General features: G+C 41.8%; 1 protein-coding gene across 1 annotated transcript in view; it reads right to left on the reverse strand.

Moving 5' to 3' along the window:
• SLC25A36 (solute carrier family 25 member 36) overlaps positions 1 to 17,788 on the reverse strand; it is a 33,105-nt gene extending 15,317 nt beyond the window's left edge. Inside the window, exons 1-5 of the mRNA XM_086468586.1 lie at positions 17,531 to 17,788; positions 12,326 to 12,419; positions 7,730 to 7,928; positions 3,312 to 3,389; positions 69 to 169 (exon numbers count right to left, since the gene is read on the reverse strand). Coding sequence (XP_086324712.1) covers positions 69 to 169; positions 3,312 to 3,389; positions 7,730 to 7,928; positions 12,326 to 12,419; positions 17,531 to 17,788 — 730 coding nt within the window. The remainder of the gene's footprint in view (positions 1 to 68; positions 170 to 3,311; positions 3,390 to 7,729; positions 7,929 to 12,325; positions 12,420 to 17,530) is intronic.
• Between the last annotated feature and the right edge of the window lie 1,956 nt (positions 17,789 to 19,744).

Here is a 19,744-nt window from a genome sequence, read left to right on the forward strand (position 1 = left end):
ACATTTATTGCCACCTCTCATTTGTAATTACGACTCTAGAATGAAACTAAAAAGTTATAGATCCTTACCTGCCACACCAGCTGAAATCATGTGTACCTGGGTGGAATCTGGATTGAAAATATTGTTCAACTTTTCCTTGCAGTTTGAGTAAGCAGCAAAATATATCGCTCTAAAATTAGAACAAAATCCAAGTTATGTTACATTTTACAAGCCCAAGTAGTGCTATTAACCTCACTAACTCAAGATAATCTCAGCGCAATGTTCACTTTCTCAGTAAAAAATTACTCAAATAGTAACTCCTGCAAAGTAGTGGGACTATTCTAGAAATGGAAATAAAAGAAAAAAGAATCATACTTTACAACTTTTGTCTTCCACAACAGCTCCAATGAACAATTAGTGGGGGGGGAGGGACAGATAATTACAAATATGGCAGTGATTTCTGTGACATTCTGAAGTTTAGCCAGGGAAGCTAAACACTGCTGAACTGAGAATTTAAGTTACAGTATTCTGTATTTCTTTACTAACAGATTGAATTTGTTCTAATGGACCTAAATGCATTTCAACAGCATTACAATTTCAAGAGAACTAGCAGTATGTAGCTTTTTAATCTGAACAGCACACTTAATATTTGTAATATTATTCTAGCATTTAGGACAAATATTGATAACTTGTAGTTATACTTTAGAAGCTGTAGTTATAAGTGTTTATATTTTAAATACTAGAACACTGGAATCTGCATTTTGTTTCTTTAGTTCTATATTTAGAATAGACACATTTTTTTCTCTGAATACACCATAACAGAAAATTGTAAATTTGTACTGCATAGAAGTCTAAACTGGTATCAAAACAAAGCTGGACATAAAAGTCAGCATGTCAATGCAATATATTATGAAAAATGCTTTTCACTCATTATAGCTAAAAAACTTATTTTGAGCACATCTAAACCTCACATTTAAGACTATAACTCAGGGGTTTTTAAACTTAAGACACCCCTCTACAAGAGAAAAAATGAACATGAAAGTTTTCATGAACAGAACATTAACTTCCTAGCTGTGCAAACATGTTTTTCTTTATTATGAAAAAAGATAAAGTTCTTCCTTCATGGGTGTAATTTTTAAATGGAATCTGAACTCAGTTAAGTATACTGGACATATTATGAAACGTGCATGTCTACAGCTTATTTAAACAAAGGGCTGCTGTTAAAGCCACTTAGCTAATGCTTAATTGAAATGAAGTACTGGATGAAGACTGAGTCAGCTGGAGGGGAATGAAGATGTGCTCATTTATAAGACTTCACACATTACGCCATTGACATTTTTAGTGGGGGGTGGAAACGAGCTAAGTATTTCACCTGGGAAAAGGAAAGGGAATCAGAAGATTTAACAAAGTTTACTGAAAAGAAAGAGGGGGTTTTGCAATTGGGGATATTTCTCATTGAGGATAGTCATTTATAAAATAGAATCCATTGCTGTGTAAAAATTGTTGTTAAAAGTGTAATATCAACATTGTGTATTCAGACCAGACTGGACTATCAAAGAGAAGTACAGGCTCTTCAGATTACGAAGTGCTGATATCTCACAGGTGTCAAGAACAAAGAAAGCTACTGGCACTACTTCAGCTTCTCCAAACAGCAATGCTAAGTGAGTGATCAGAAATACCTCAGGCATTCCCTAATGCCTTTAAAAAAATCTGCCAAAGAAGTACTTCAATTCTTGAATTATGTTTTTGTCTTTTGTAGATCCTCTGCACAAACAACACCTGTCAGATCCAAGTAGAAGACAGATCAATGCTGAATGGAAAGTCCAGCTTAAAATTTTCCAGAAGCATCCAAAGACCTCAAACCAGAAAAGTTAAGATACTCTCCAATTGCGTGTGCAAGAGACAGGAATGTCTTCTCTTCAGATCAAAAAAAACCAAAACAAACAAAAGCAGGGCACTAAGTCAAGGGAAGAATAAAACCTTTGTGGAATATACTCCCTCTGCATAAAGACTCTTCTCTCAAACAGAAGGGAATAAAAATGGGCCAGAAAATAACTATCACCTCATCCAGGATTAAGTAGTTATGTTAGTTTTACAGAGCTTTGTTTCCACACTCTTCCTTTGGTATTCTCCTATTTTTGGCTCCTATTTTTCCAAACTTAGGCTGACGCTTGTATGTAAGATCGGTTCAAACTCTGGCATAATCTGCACCTTGCTCTGACTGCCAGCACCAGCCAAGTAACTGAAGTATTTGCAGTTGCTCTGCATCAGCACAACAGCAATACCACTGCCTATTAGATCAGATTCACACCTTTATCTGCTGCACTCTGACACTGCCCAGTACCCTTTGGAGTCCTGGGTCTGCTGTCTCCAGGACAGCTGTTAAGTGTGTCATCCTACCCAGCCTTGCCCTTTTTGAACTTTCAGAACAGGCTTCCCACTGCAGGGGAACAGCAGTCTGTGCTTCACCAGAATTCAGGATGAAAGACCCAATGTTTTGAGGCTACTAGTCACACAATTTGGGCTATGAAGACAATTAGGAGACTGGAGCATCTCATGAGGAAAGGCTCTTGAGCCTGGAGAAGACTGAGAGGGGACCTTATCAATGCTTATAAATATCTAAAGGGCAGGTGTCAAGACAATGGGGCCAGGCTCTTCTCAGTGGTGCCCACCAACAGGACAAGGGGCAACAGGCACAAGCTGGAGCACAGGAAGTTCCACTTGAACATAAGGAGGAACTTATTCACTCTGAGGGTGACAGAGCACTGGAACAGGCTGCCCAGAGAGGTTGTGAAGTCTCCTTCCCTGGAGATATTCAAATGGATGCTGTCCTGTGCAACCTGCTCAAGGTGAACCTGTTTCATCAGGGAGTTGGACTGGATGATCTCCAGAGGTCCCTTCCAACCCCTACCATTCTGTGATTCTGTAACTGCTTCCTGAAGATGATGGATTAATTGAAAGTTAAAGCTACCTTTGTATTTTCAAAGGTACAGACTTCTTGTTTATATGTGCAACTCCTTAAACATTTTCCTTCTTAACTGGACAAAACTCCACATAAGGGATAGTACAGAATAGCAAATACTATTATAGTAGCATATAGGATAACAAATGCTGAGACAGTTGGTGCAGGGATGTGGTACTGGAGCTGCAGAGTACACAAGTGGCTCAATTTCTCAGACAACAAAATTACCCCAGGAACCAAAAGTTACTTGCTATTATTTACAACTGCAGATGCAAAACCCACTTCAAGTGAACCTTAAATCCCTTAAATAATGTACAGCAACCTAAATGTCATCAAAACTGTTTCATGTACTGTACCCTTTTGTATTTACCTGGAAGGAGCAACACCTACTAAATTAGGACCCAGCCCTCTAAACAGAGAACGAGGACCTTCCTTTTGCAAGATCATCCTAGAAAACAAAAGCGACAATATTTTAACATACACATCAAAATTAGGGAATGCACTGACCACCATAACTACATAATTTTAAGCTTTAGTCTGTCTAAAACTTTCGTAATAACTGAAAATACAATGCTCACCACAAAAAATTAGTCATTTCCTAGAATCAGCATGAAATAAAATTCTATTATTGCTTGACATACCATAGAAATTCAGGAACTAAATGCAGAAGTAAAGCCTTATGACGTCAATACAGACTTACCTCAAAGATAGGAACACATGCTTACATGGAGTTATCTGTCATTAGGAAGTTAAAGGAAGCATCCCTCTATCAGGGAGAAAATACTAAGCATGGAATCTTACATTCCTGTAGGTTGTAGATTGCTCAGGAGACAGAAATACTTGTTTGTATTCTACATCCCTTTCATCACCCTTTACCTCCTAAGGCCTGGGAACTTTTCTGGGTGGGAGGGACAGGGGGTGAAGGGCAAGAGAAGAGAAGAGGGGAAAGACCTATGAAGGTTCAGTTACAGTGTGTCCTACGCCTTCTGAGAGCAGCTCAGGAAGATGTTAGCTCTACTGCTTTCCACGCCCACCTAGGGACATCTTTTGCAACCTCCAATCTACTAAAAAAGACAGAAACCTCAATATGGCTTTGCATGTGCTACTGTCGTTTCATTCTACAAGACTCCTAACAGTACACTGAGTTACACATCAGAAGTTAGAGGAAAGTCACCCTTCCGAGACAAAGTCCTGCCTTCCCCATGCCCATCTACGAACTTGTTATTAGCTTTATTCTTTCTGTAAGACCCAGTGGGAATGATACATAAGGAAATGGAAACGCCTAATGTGAGAAGTGGCCCTTCGTTGAGGCTGGCAGGCATTGCCTCCTGTCAGTTCTGAACTGCTGCCTGTGTGCTCCTACCCAAGCACTGCTGCTGGGCTGTGGAGCCAGGGGTTTTTCCTTTTTGACTCATTCCAGAAAAGACACTTACCTCCTCATGCAAGGTAACTCAAGTTTGAGACTATGTGAAAAAGGAACGTAACTCATGCAAGAGTCACAGCCACAGTACAGCCCTAACATCTCATGGTACCAGATCCACTATAAACACAGCTCTGGAAAGGCTGCTTGGGTGCCAGGGGGTGTCACCTTCCATTTTTGTGGGATTCACAGAGAAACAAAGGGATATGAGCTGTGAATTGAGACCATAAATGAGACACTACTAGTACTTAAGTGTTTGGAAAATCTATCCCATGTAACTGGTTTTTAGAAAGAGTTGAAAACCATTATGCAAAGCACACTGACACAGTGAAGGATATCCATTAATATACAGTTTTAGTGAAACCAATCTGTCCAACAATCTAGATGCTAATCAGATACTGTATTTTAAAGAGTATGGTAGGACATGGGAGGAGAAACAACTACCTGCATCCCATCACTGCAAATTGCTCTAGCAAATGCTTTAGAACCAGATTTAAAGTTAAAAATTAACTACTTAACCAATTGTTGCAAAACAGAACTCTGTGCTTATTGATTTAGAAACACTGGCCAATACACAAATAGCTCTCCTGTATATTTCTTCTTCAAAGAGAAACACAGGTTAATGACAAGTCAACTACTCAAAGCAAACTACCCTTGTATAAATGGCAATTTTGTTTGGAATTTAATATCAGAACAAACAGGTAAAAGCCATCAATAGCACTGAAAGAGATTCCAAACCTATTCTGATTTCCAGCAGCTGATTCAATACAATTCTGCTGCTAAATCAAACTAAGTTTACATTTGTTTTCAGTAAGCAAAAATAAAACTGTGGTTCTGCACAGTTACCATCACTATTTAGGAATGGTGGCATATAATATGTCCAGCAACATCTTAGCTTTGTGTCCATAAATTAGATATGATTTCACTATGTGGGTAGCACTGCTCCACAGCAATAATTGGAGTACTGAACACATACTCAAAAGCACTTTGGGAATACAAATTACTTAGATGTGTCTACCATCCTGAAAGCATTTATAACACTTATGACAGGAATTATTAAAAAAATCTTACCATATTCCAAAGCTCAGCATGGGCACAGCATCAGATTACAGCAAAGCTGAACCCAATTAACATGATCTGTGTCCTCTTAAAAATCACTACCATCACAACAGAATGCATTATGTATATGTATATGCACATATAATATATGCATGTATACAAAGCAGCAAGAACCTAACTGTCTTAAGAGAAACAGAAGTGAAGTGTACCAGGCCTATTTGTTTCTTCTGGATCTACAGTGTCCCAAGACTTGACAGAGCAACAGAGTTAAAGAGAGGTTTCAGCAGACATGATTATAATGGCAGTAGTTAATGATGCTCTTCCGAATTCACAGACACCAGCTGAAGGAGTTCCAGAGCCTACACTGCAAATAAGACACAAAGTTTTTGCATTAAAGAGCAGATCCCAGAGCTTGGGATATGATATACACCACAGATATTTAAGAAGGGAATTTGCTTTTGTTGCCAGAGAACGCAGTCACCTTTACCAAGTTTGTTTCCTGACGAGATGCCTTTGAAGTCACCTCTGTTGACACTTAAGATGCAGAAGTGATTCCACAGCAGTCATTTAACTGAAATGCTGACATCATTTGTCTGATTCACCCTGCTTTAGAATGAGTATTGTGAGCCTTTGAGCACTGCGCTGAATTTGATATGAGACGAGACAACCAAACCCTGACAACCTATGAGTCAGGAAATATGAAGTGACAGTACAGGCATGAGTGACAGAGGGATCCACCAAACAGCCCATGTCCCTTAACCAAGAATAATTATGTCCTGCACCTATGTATTTTTATTGTCACAGTCCATTGCCATGTCATTTGGGATTTTCCTATTCATTGTATTTAAAGAACTCGAAATCCAGAAAAATTACTTAGCATTGCAGTTTGATACTGACCTGGAAGAAAACATATCTAAGAAAGAGCAAGAGCAGCAGAAGATACACATTCTTGTATCGCAGACAAACAAATAACATGCCTAAGAAGCAGATTTAAGAAAACCAAAACAAAACAAACAAGCCCTACCAATGAAGTTCATCATGGACTACTTCTACCTCAGTCTGAATTTGCTTCCTGGGAAGACCAAGTTATTTTACATTTTAGGGGTAGGTTAAAGCATAGCAGGCTTCTAACAGAGTGGCTATTCATTCAGATATGTTTCTAAACAGAAGATAAATTCATAACCAAACATTCATGGAAGAAGCTGAAGGGCTCAACTTCCATCAAGAGAAGTCAACAAGGCAAGTATTTTGGATGGAGCTCTTGTCACAATCTGAGCCTTTCCTTCCCACATACCTGCTCCCAATGTGTTCACTCAGACTCATATGTAAAAAGGCTCTGAATCAAAACTTCCACAATAAGAACTATCTTCCATCCAAGGGGCTATTTGGGCACAACCTCCATTTAAGCAGATCCTATCCTCTAACCAGACTAAGCCTAAATCCTACACTGCAACTGCCAGAAGGGGCTTCCTACAAACTACGTGTCACTGATTATTTGGGGATAGAAGATAGCTGGTCTGAGCCTTATCAAACTCTAATACAAGAAGCAGTAGCAGGTCCTTTCTGTAGGAAAAAACCCCTCATTCCCAAATACTGAAGGTACCTCACCATAACTGGCTAGCTTGAGTCCCCCAGAGTGAAGCAAACCCTGCCTGTGGCCTGTTTAACTGTGGCCATAGAACTTTCCTGCTGGCTACTGAACATCACAAGCATTGGTGGCAAGGAGAGGAAAGGCAGTCCCTGTTCAAGTGAGGTGCTATGCAAACAAAACATCCCAGATCACAGCAAGATCTGGCTGTACCTATCTCTTACTGGCTCTAAAAGTGTTACTAGTTACACATCTACCAGAAGATACCAAAAGGCAGGAATTGTATGGCGTGGTGAAAGAAGAGTCTCTAAGAGACAGAGAGACTAAGTTAATTTTCCATAGGGCTGCTCGGCTCCATATTCAGCAACGTCTATGATTTGGACACAAAACAGTTTAAAAAGTCTTATACTAATGCTTTTTCAGGAAGAAAATAGCCTGGCACTTAAGCACTACAGTGTTTCCAGGGAGTTTTGGGGACCTACTTTGGAGCTGTGAATTGTACTGGTTATATATACTCTAATTCAATGTACAAACTCAAGCATGAAGGACATTCATAAGAGTGGAACACAAAACTTACAGTTAAAAGCCAAAATACAGAAAGTCATCTCATTGTCGTATCATGACAGACGTAGTCTGAATCTTTCATGAGGATTTGTCCAACACACCCCTCTCCTCCTCCCTCCCCAAAAGGAGCCAAAAACCATTTAACATGTACACTCACTTCAAACAGTGGAGAGGTCCAGGAGACACTCTAGTCACTCGATTGACACTAGCACCATTCACAGTGTTGAGATGGACTTCAGAGATGTAGAGAGTCACAGAGGAGGACTGCAAACGTGTTTTCACAACTTCCAGTGGACATGTCAGAATTGCACCAACAGTACCTCCACATCTGCAAAAAGAAACAGGATCATCGCATTCTTAACTGCAAAGAAACTGAAGGATACATTCACACTTAATTACCATAATACTCACAGTCAAACTGCAAAAGGTGAAGAAACAACCGGAACATGTGTGACTGCTGCAGTTATTTGCCATTGAAGGCAAACTGTTAAGTCAGTTTGTTCAACCCACAACTTGGAGTGAAAATTTCAACAGACAAAAACAAAGTTTCCCAAAGTAGCGCAGGTGCACAGTCTTCAGCACATGCTGTTCAAATTAGTTCTGGAAAGTAGCTCAGTATCTGAAATGTTTAACTTCCTACGGTAAAATTTAACTTTTTTGAATGTCTAGTGTGCTCCTGACTACAAACAAGGTGCCAAAAATCCTTAAGGGTTGGAAAGATTTATGCAGTATGCACAGAGGACTATGTAAAAACTGTGGTGTGGCAATTTAGAAAAATTAAAATACTTAGACATCTTCAAAATTCCATTTGTATTTTGGGCATTGTAGCACAAAAGCAATGATTCTCCAAGTGTTTCCTGAGTTCTGCCCATTACAGCAAGACAGACTAGATACTGTAGAGTAGAACCTGGGAAGACAAAAGAGCTTTAAGTGGCTAACCATGTGAAGACTTGCCAATTTTGCTTCAGTCTGCCACTCATTTATGGGAGCAAGCCAAGGCAAGCAGTGCATGACTTACACTGACAGTGGAGTTACTCTTTCTGCTAGAGCAGAACACAGCCAAGAACGTACTGCCTTTTAGCAGCTCTGCACAGATGATTCTTCTGGTGCTTGTTCATGACTGACTTATTAATATCTACATTCCTATCTGTTTAACTACAATCACATACAGCCTCCAAGTGAAAAAAACCAAATCCACAAATTCTGATTCTAAAGACAAGCTCAAATTCCTTGACGTTACCATTACAAAAAAAGTGCTTCCCTTGCCCCTTTTCTGGGATCAGTATTCTTAACTTCTCCAAATACCCTTCTTAAAATTATAGGCACCCTTTAAAAAAAACAAGCCCAGATTTAAACTAGTACTACTAACAATTCAGTCTGAAATCCACTAACGCAAAATACAATTCATAGTAAATTCAAATGGCCCAGGATTCACTTCTCTGATGCAGTAACTAGACCTGGTGTTAGATTCTGACAAGACAGTTATTGGCTATTTTGACATGAGTGTAACATGAGAGGCTTAAACATCCCCAAAATCTTTAAAAAGCTGTAAGACCTGTTCAACGATATTTTTTAAATAATGTCTTCCAAAATGTAAAGGAGAATTCAGTACAAATTCAGAGCAATAGCTGAGACTCAAGATCTCCTACAAACTTTCACAGGAAGGTACCTTTTAGTCTGTTGACTCTCTTCTACTGCAGAGAACACCAGCAATAACAGTAGTTGTTAGCACGACACTGCATCCTAAGAAACTAATCTGTTTGTAGGACTTGAACTGAGAATACTGAACAGGTGTGAAGTAGGATAATGGTTGATGTTCACTTAATGCTCCATTCAAACATAGTGACCTAGAGGTATCCTATTACTAAGCCTAAAGGCATCTTGTCCCATGCCTAACTCCAACATTAGACTAAGTCTACTTTCTTCCAAATTTAATTGAGGTAAGAAATCAAGTTTCTTTGTCAGTCTGGAAAAAAGTGTTCTCACAGGAAGATGGAAGACAGTCTTCCCGTGCATGCTGTACACAGCTTTTAGAGCAGCATGTTTAAAGCATCTCTCAATGAGTGATTCACTTGCTTACTCTAATGGTAAGCTACAAATAGATTTTTTTAAAATAAGAGTTGCATGAAGAGACACACTAGATGTGCTAATACTTATTTCAGCCAGTGTTGGAAGCAGCAGAAGCCTGTAACATGTTAAGGTACATGACATGAATACCACATTAGAAGCACGGGTAGGCCAGCCCTGCAAACAACTTGACACAGAGCTTCAGAACCTTCAAGACAGACAGCAAGTGTTTCCTGCAGTTCAACAGCAGACACTGCTGTATGTTATGTGCCTGTGCAGGCAACATAGGAAGTTGGCTTCAGAGTTTATTTCCTTTCTTGCAGCCCCTCCATTTCTGACCCTCTCAAGCCTACTCCCTTTAAGATCTTTCTGCATTTGATTTTGGACAAGTTACATGAGGACCTGTTTTCAAGCAATAGTAACAGCATGAGAAAGCACATGGTATGGTTTATGTTAACGCAATAAATACTATGGAAGGTGGAAGAAAAGAGGAGGAAAAAACCTTTGCCTGCATTCCTCAACGGGGCTTGGAATTTGGAGCCTTTAATGCTACTGGCTCCACAGCTATGTTGCACTGGAAACATTTTTCTGAAGTTGAAGATTAACACTAACCTGGAGCTTGTATCCTGCATGCTCCGTGCACCACACCCAAATCACGACAAAGGATGCCTGACTGCAACAGCACTTCTGTCAGACATTCCCTGTGGATGGGTTAGAAACACTTCATTCAGCAGTGGATTACTAGGGAAGAGGGCAGACACACAGCTACTCAATGCTGCTTTTTAAGTCGGCCTACAGCAAGCATTGTTCCAAGATAACCAGCTGATGTAACAGCCGCCAGCACTATTTTTACATGCATCATAAGGAAGCAGCAGATTACCTGCCTCCCTCTTTACCTGCACCACATTAAAGTAACTTCAAATAATGGGCACCCTTAGTTTCTTACTGTTGTGTTGTTGGGCAGTTTGTTCATTTTTTTCTTCCAACAGTTTAAGATGTCTCAACTGAACTTTGAATGCTTTCCACCAACTACTGATAGTTTGGACTAAAATTCTCCTCTGTCCTCTGTCTCCAAGATCTCAAATTGCTACTTACAAATGAAGAAAGCAGAGAAGTTTTATAGTGCTATGTGGTTTCATATTGCTCACAAACAAGTCTTTGCAAAATCCCCAATTTCTACTTCTGTCAAGCCACAATACCTCACTCTCCCAGCCCTCAAAAAGCCCCATATAACAGAGAAAGCATCTGGAATTGAAAGAGTGAAAGAAAAAGTCCCCAAATATTGAGGAACCAGATCTTGCTCAGTAGTCACAAGATCCACTGAGTTTGAACTGAACCACTAAAAGCATAATCCAGGAACTCATTGATTTATCTAGATCACTTGAACTTTAAGATAAACACACAAGGCTTGACAAAAATCTGTTTATGGGAAACTGTCAGTAAATATAGCTTGTAGGTAAACAAAGAGAGACAATTCAATAACTACACACCCTGTATAAATAAGCAACTTCTTAGAAGCACACCAGCTGTTCGTCACCAGCAATGACAGTATATTTTACATAGAAATATATTTCCAGCCTTGCTTATTTAACACACTGCTAGAAATACTGTGAAAAGACACTGCTACTTTGTGCTCCAAGTCCTGGCAGGCCATTAACAGCCAGCCACCAGCTCCAGTGTAGCAAAAGCATTCTATAAATTGCCAGCAGACTGCTGCCACCATTCCTGCTACCCTCCTCACTGGCTCAAATTAAGGGGAATTTTTTTAGTTTGTGGCATAACACAAGTCAGGGAGTAGCACAGTTTGGAAAAACAGTTTAAGAAATAGAAAATTGTTAGATTTCTTCTCCTCGATAACATAGGTGGGATTCTGTAAACTACTTAGATTCCTACTACCTAAAACCACTCTGGGCTTCAGCATCTCCAGCCATGTACTAGGCCCCAACGACTGTGACTTGCAAGAACATTTACTAACATGTAACTTTCTCCAAGATCAGATGAGTCTGGCCTGGTAGAGTGGGTAAGCAAATACACTCCTACTGACACAGTATAAACTGGAAGTGAAGGGCAAAACCTGAGACATTGCTGTGTCTGAACGTTTACACCAGTTTCTAATGAATGCTGTTCAGAAGACCATTTCCTCATCTTACCTATCCTAAATCTCACATTTGCCTGTAATCAATATTTACTACAAGCCTTTTCCAACTCTGCCAAGTATAGGAAAAACTCGTAAAGCTCACTTTCATCAGAAACACCTGGGCATGAGAATCCACCTGTAGGTGCCAAGTAATTTGAAGGGAAGAGCAAAGATCAGTAGGTAAATCCACAAAAAAAATAAACATACAGGTAAAAGGAAGATTAAAATCCTGCTACTATTAACACTGTCAAGTTAGAGAACTAAATCTGCATCTTAAATTGTACAAGAAAGCACAAGAGACATTGCACTCAGTGAAATGGATACAGAGACATGCAGTTATCTAACCTGCAGGATTGTGACAAACTTAAAACAACAGTAAAACTAAGTACAGTTGTCTCTACTCGACATATCTCGGTCAGAATCATCTAGGAAGATGGCAATGCTCTCCTAAACTGTAGCTTATTCCAGAAAGCCCAAACCAAACCATTTCATTTCATCCCTAACGTGCATTCAGAAGTCCATCACCTCATCAGGTTAACAGAAACAAACCTGGAACTATTTGGGCTTTAAACTCTGCTAGCAATTCAATAGAAACAGCATTGACAACCATTTTCCCAGATAAACCTGTATTATCTGTGAGACCCTGCAAGGAAAGAAATATACACACACTTCAAAAACCGATCCTGTACAGCATACAGATCCCAGGTTCTATTTCCAGAGATGGCTGCACAGGAAAACCTTCTTTTATTATTGCAAGTTAAGGGTATTTGCTAAGGAATTTTTGCCTTTGTCCACGGTAGTTGAGTATCTCCTACCATTACTTTACACCCCTGTAAGTAAAACCAGAGACAGTCCCATCATGGATGAGGGTCTCAACTTCAACCACTGGACTATCTACAAATGCTCCAAAGCAGACTAGTATTCCTAATGCCAGTGTCAGCTGACCTAGAATTGAAACTGTCAGTGCAAGAATTTTTTTATTCCTTCAGATAATTCTGTATTTTATACAAATAAAGGAGAAAGCTGCGTAGTGCTACTCTTGGATTCACCTTTCACAGTATTTGTAACCACAGCCTCAGAGACTCTAAGATAACCCTTGACCCTGTTATCTTGGGTCTACATTCATTCATGTATTTTACCAGCTGTTTCTCTTTCCTGGACAAAAATGAAAGTTCCATGCAAATATTGGGTGCCAAGAGAAACAGCAAGAATACTGAGCTCAAAACTCCAAAATAAACAAAATCCAAACCACTTGCAAATAGAACTCCCAATCTCTTCATCACTTACTGAAAATTCAGGTCCCAAATCTATCAGGAATTTCACAGAGCTGCCTTACAACACGAGTAATTTTTGCATCAACAGCTAAAGTTGCAGGTTTGGATATTAGGTGTGCAGTATCCCTCTTCTGAGGGTACTTAAGGGCTTTAGCAAGTACAACTTTCCAAAACAGCAAGAATTTCTCAATCCTGAATACTCAGGGTTTTCCTGTTATCATACTACTAAACTTGTATATTATATATCTTTCCATCTTTAGCATTAATACAATGACTAGGAGTACTGGCAGCCAGAAACCCTTAACCTCCGTATTCATCGACTATGTTTCTCTGCTGAAACTTAGAAAAGCCTAAGTTAAGCTAACATCCTTACACTAAAAACACTAATCAAACTTGCCATTTCTAAGTAACAGCGTAAAAACAAAATTCCCCTGATGTGGTGTTTTTCCTGTTTCCACTTGTAGGTTTCTGTATGACAGCACAATGAAAACAAGCATTACTGGGTTCCATTATCCAAAACCAAACATCAACAAGTACAGTGTGCTTCTATTAGGAACCAGGGTAAACAAACATTTACAGTATTTGTATTAAGTGAAAACAGCTGAAAACATGTAATCTAGAAGGAAATATGAGAAACACTAGCTTTACAGTTTCTCAAGTACTGATAGCAATTTTCATGCAATTTGGTAACCTCACGGAGCAAAACTTGGTGCTTTAAACAAACACTGCCTCATTGCCCACAGAAGACTATCTGAACATGAAAATAACCTGAAGTTTGGACAGGAAGGTACCAACCTTCTCCTATGCCTAACAACAGGAGGAACTCATTCTGAAAGGTATCCAGGGCTATGCCAGGAATGTATTTTAGAGTAGAAGGGAGTCCAAGGGCTTGGCAATTAACCTATGGCTCAAGTGGCTATTTTCTGATAGGGGCAGATAAAGCCCCTATCATCGCACTACCTGCTACATTATTAACTAGCATCTCTTAAATCAAAAAAATCCAGGGGTCTTTCACCTTTACTTCACACATTACAACAGTGTCTGATCTTTCTGAAGAATTCAAACATTTATCTTAAACATATTTTCTGAGTTTTAACTATTTCAGCCACTGCAGGGATTTGCTAAGAACCTATGTGAGACAAACAGTGATTCAACTTACAGATCAATTTGAGACAGTTCTGTAGTCAGGACAAATAAACAGAGACTTCTCCCTATACTCCCCTCACATATTAAATTAGAAAACAGACAACTTTCTGCAAGAAACACTAAGAGTAAAGAGATAATTAAGAAGTAAACCTGAGACTGTCCAACCTTGAACTCAGAAATGCAGCTGTCTACCTCCTAACCCAAAATGGTCCCTCCTTTTGCTGAGGAAACAAAGCCCAGGCAAGTTCTCATGCCCTGATGTAAGTTTGTATGATACAGAATTACTGCCATAAGCTTTCTGGAAATGTAGAATAATGAAAACATGGAAATTATTTCTGTAGCCAACACCTGAATTTTCATGCAACGTACCAATTATGATTGCAAGCAGGCACATCCAAAACATATTAATCTTCCCTACAAAGCAAAATATTTAAGGCCTTTCTACTCCTTTTTCTTGTTGTTTTAAGTAGTCTAATAACTAGAAAAGCATATAACTGTGCAACTTACATACTTGAACTAAAATGTTCATCTAAAGCCTACATTTCAATCACAAGACTTTACACTTTAAGGATGCAGAATATTCAATTGATTCTTCATCTTGGTTTGGAATAAAAGCCCCTGAGTTTATTCTACTAACGTGCTGTCCACAGAAACAACAGCTGCTATTTGACTAGGAGATGGAAAAACAGAAGAGACACACACAAAAAAAATCTGCAGTTTGATTCCTGAAGCAGAAGAGTTCTGAGCAATGCAACTGAGTAGCTTGGAAGAAAAAAAAAAACAATCAAGTTTTACCCAAAGAATAGTTTTGTGTCATGATCCAACACTTCCAACACAACCATGGCACCCAGCTAGTTCTCATTCCCTGTGGTAATTATACAGTTTGTAGAAACAGAACCTGACAAATACAGGCATTGTGACAAATATAAGCTAAGAAAGTGATTTCAAACATGTCGCAGCATGAAACTCAGCTTCACATACACTGTTGTTCCATTCAGGTATGCTCCCCACAATTACTCTTCAGTATAGAGTGCACAATGGCAGTTTTGAATACAGCCTAGAAAACTACATGTAAGTGTTTTTAGGTGACAGCAACGTTATGACATGGAACCAATTGCTTACAGATTCTACCAGTTAAAACAGCTTTTCCTTAAGGGATGTGTGCTTAAAAGTTAACAACCTTTTTTTTAAAAAAGGAATTATTTATTTTTCTACCTTATCTTACATCCTGCAAATGTGATGCTCTTCTCATGCTATGTATTTTCTACTTCTAAATATGATTGCTGTTTTTACATATCAAACTTCAGAGAATACGCTATTTTAAAAAAGTCAAGAAGGTCCAAGTAGTACACACTAGAAGCAGGGTTTGCATGTAAAGGAAGTAGTACTTTGTTGGTGTATTGGCTAATGCATGAAGCAGTCCATCAAAACCATTTAGATGAGCTTTCTTTTCTAGGAAAAAAATGCATCACTTCAATGATGATACTAACAATGAGTACTAAATTATTTTTTTAGACTTAGAATAGTATTTCTCTCAGAAAATGTTGGTTGTATTTACAACTAACATGTAGGCATGAAACTGAAGTGGGACTCTTAAAAGTTACACTACTTGAGTAAAAATTACTTTAGAAAAACAAAGCAAGTAATAACTGCTGAGTAATTCCCTCACCATCACTGTCCCAGTGGCCAGCACTGCTAAAGGAGTCTATCAAACCTGTTGGCAGGAGATAAGGATGCAGAGATAAGAAAAAAGGAATGAAGGGCAAAAATATAAAACTAACTCACAACATCAACTTGTAATGGCCCAGAAATATTGCAGTTCGACAGTTGTTGAATTGCTCATGAAACAAGCTAGACAGCTACAGAAAAATCCCAGGATGGCCCCACCTACATTACTGAAACAGCAGCGTCAGCAGTTACAGTTTCATCACAGAAAGCAGGAATTGAAGACTGAGACACTACAAAAAAAAAAAGGCCAGCAGATTGAGATAATAATGTTGTTTCCTTACAGTCTTCAATGAAACCTAAATGAAAATAAAGCTTCCTTCCTTTTAAGTTTCACCGAAAACTAAAGATCACTCAGGTGACCTATAGCACACCATGCTCGCAAAGAAGTCATCACCAAATACACAGTTAGCCTTGCTGAGCTAAGGTTACACGAAATGTGTGGCTAGCAAATGAGGAAACTGCATTTAGCCTTTTCCTCACAGTATAACCCTTGACCCAACTGGCCAGCAGCTAACTGTAGATCAGACTTCTTCAGAAAAACCAGGAATGAATGACTTCAGCTGAGCAATCTTCAATATTTCAGGTTTACAAACCTGTCTCTATCATTGCACACAATTCTGCCTAACAATCTCCCCTGTGCAGAGCTATCAAGTTGAAGTACTACAATAAGGCAGGACTCCTCCTACTGCTTTTCTGAACCTTCACAAGGATGGGAATTCTTAAGAAAAAAGTACATGCTATCACATCTTGGGCCTCCTGCTGCATAATACCTCTCCTCTTAAACAGACTGAGAGAAATCAGGGGAGGGAAAAAGCACCCACACTAAATCAGGCATGTAACAGTGAAAACCTGCAAAGCGTGCCAGAAGCAGAGAATGTGCTCATGTGTATGCAACTCAGCCAGACCTGCTCAGAGTAAACACTACATTCTTCTTCCAGCTCAAACACCCCAGACCAGAGTCAATGAGTACAAATAGAAATCCAAGCCTCAAGCTCTCTCAGGAGGCAGAGCATGTTCTCAGTCTGTCACTCCTCCCAGTTCTGCACAGCCATGCTCACCACTCAAATACATTACTGTTATGTCAAACAAGATCTCCAGCTTTCTCTTTTAAGCTAGGTACTCTTCCCATGTTATCCCTGGAAGGACTGCAGACTGTGTAACCACAGACATCCCAAGCATTACAAAGCTAAAAAAGATGACAGACTAACACCTGTGAAAGTACAAACCTAACCAGGGCTACAAGGGACACACTGTTACTTCTAGCTGTATTCTTCCCTCTGATTTCTTCTGTCTTCCTGGACGGAAAGCTGCACGACCATGCCAAGCCCATACCTAAACCCAGTACACACCAGAGGATTGAAATGCATTCAAGTAACACAGCGGCCCTTTGACACTAGCGTTACCGTAGAGTCGTCTCCAGACTGCTGAGTGGACAGGCATGTTTGGGCAGCCTCTCCGATGCAGTGGGGGAGCCCACGCACAGAGGGCTCAGTGTGTTTCTCCACGGAAACACCAGATAAGGGACAAACTCCTGGAAGGGCCACCAAAAGAAGCAGGCTATTTTGAAGTGAAACCTTCACCCCGCGTCCCCCAAGGGCCCACGTACCACCCGCATGCTGCCCATGGCAAAACCCGACACCCGCGGCCGGGCCTGGCAGGCACTGAACGCTCCCAGCGAGGGCCAAGGGCGCCTGCCCAGGCAGCCGGAGTCCCGCTGCAGGGCTGGGCCCAAACGCGCACAACCGGCCCGGGGCAGGCCCAGGAGCACCTCAGGGCACCGGGAGCGCCTCAGTGCGGCCTGCCGCCACCCCCACCACCCCGCCTCAGTCACCCGCCGCCCCACAGCGGGGAACCTCCCCGTCATCGTCTCAGGTATAGAAAAGGGGCGGTAGCGCCTTGCAGCGCTCCGGGGTTGTCTGTGCAGCCTTCCCGCGCCGGCGGGGCCCCGCTACGTCAGCGGGCAGCCACTCCAGGCCGCGGCCAAACCCCCGGCTCCTCCAGCCGCCCTCTCCTAGTCCAGGCCACGGCGGGCGCGCTCAGCAGCAGGTCAGGACCCCCGCAGCCCGGGGGGGGGGGCGGGAAAGCCCCACAAGAGCCATTTCCGGAGTCACACCAATAAGGGCGGTGAGGAGCTGCAGGGCGGCACCCACCGCACGTCCCACTGCACCAGGGCGGCGGAGCCTGCGGGGAAAGGAAAAAGGGTGGGCGGGCAGCGCAGCCTGATAGCCCGCGCCAAAAGGCCAGGGCTGGTATCGCGCCCGCGCCCCCACCGGGTGGCAGCTTCACCTACCCGCCGGCGAAAAGATGCACCAGGGTGTCTCTCTGGCTCATCCTCGCCGCCTGCGCCCGGGCGGGAGGAAAGTGTGCCGGGCGCTTCCGCCCCACGCTCGCCGAGCCGCTGCGCGCAGGGCTCAGCATAAATACGCACCGCGGCCGCGCGGCTTCCTGAGGCGGCGGGGCGGGGGGAAAGGGGCGGGCGGGCGGGCGGCCTCGCTCCGCCTCCCGCTTGGAGCTGCTGCGGCAGCAGCCGGGCGCGGGGGCCCTGCTCATGAATATGCACAGCCCCTCCCCCCGAAGTAAACAGAGGTCGCCATTGGCTGGGGGGGCGAACGTCACCGCCGCGCTCCGCCTCATAAGTTGGGCGGGCGGTGTGGTGCATTGGTGGTTATTGTGAGGCGGGAGCTGAGCGCGCGCGGCGATGCGCGCGCGGATCCGGCGCGGCGTGCGCCGGCGGATCCCTGCTGGACGCGCCTCCGTTGGCAGCCGCTTTCCCCTGCCTTCCCGCGCGCCGCCCTGAGGCCCCCAGCCTGCCCCGGCGGTGGGCTCCCCTCCCGAGGTGCATGCTGCCCCTGAGGGGGGCCACGGACAGCTGCCACCGAAAGTATAGGGGAGGGGGACGTGGAAAAAGGCCCCTGTGCCCTCAGCGTCCAACAGCGGTGGTATCAGCAAGGCGCGTAGCGGCCTTAGCTTTTGCTTCCTCTTGTTTCTGTGTTACAGGTCATACCCTCAGCTGCCAGAGCAATGCCTCTCCCCAAGGAGGTGCCCAAACGCTGGCTCCTTGGGAGTGTTTCTGAAGTGCGTATCGTGACTCGTGGGATGACTTTTATCTTGGGTAAGGGAAATCAAATAATGCTATACAGGAAAATTGTTAATGTTGTCTGTAAAACTTTTGTCCAAGTCAACATTTTGAAAACACCAGCACCTAAAAGCAAATAAATGACTAGTTAAAATCTTCATGCATGTTCACAAAATAAATATGCAACTCTTCCAAAACATGAAGAACTATTTCACAATAGCATGACAATTTCTGATCTCTGTATTAATGAAACAAGCATGCATTTTAAAGCAGTCATTTCTTAAAACAACTTCCTCTAAGAAGGTGAGCTGATGTGGAAGGCACAAATAAGCTAGAAATATAATGTCCAGTTTTGCAAGAGCAGTAGGAGTTGAGGAGGAGGTTGAGTGGGAGAAGGCTTGGAGAAACACGAGATGTGGAGATGTTGGGGGAAAAAGTAGCTACACTGAACTGAGACAAGTGAAAGTAGGACCATGATTTCACAGTTGATATTCTGCACTGCTGCTCCACGCAGCATGTAGTCGAAAGTAGTTAACAAATGGGTGAGAATTGTTCCAAAGAGGAACGACAGGCAAGACTTTGAGAAGCCTGTAGTCTATGTGCATGAGATGTGTCAAACTTAACATCCAAAAAGTGAGAGAGGACCATGTGCAGCTCAGCACACAGGAAGGAGTAAATATATTCAGGTTAATATAAATTGTTTTGAGAACACTGGAAAACTCTACCAGTGATTTTATTAAATGC

Source organism: Leptosomus discolor, chromosome 7 (assembly GCF_034619465.1).
Source record: "Leptosomus discolor isolate bLepDis1 chromosome 7, bLepDis1.hap2, whole genome shotgun sequence".
In the NCBI taxonomy this organism is placed as follows: domain Eukaryota; kingdom Metazoa; phylum Chordata; class Aves; order Leptosomiformes; family Leptosomidae; genus Leptosomus; species Leptosomus discolor.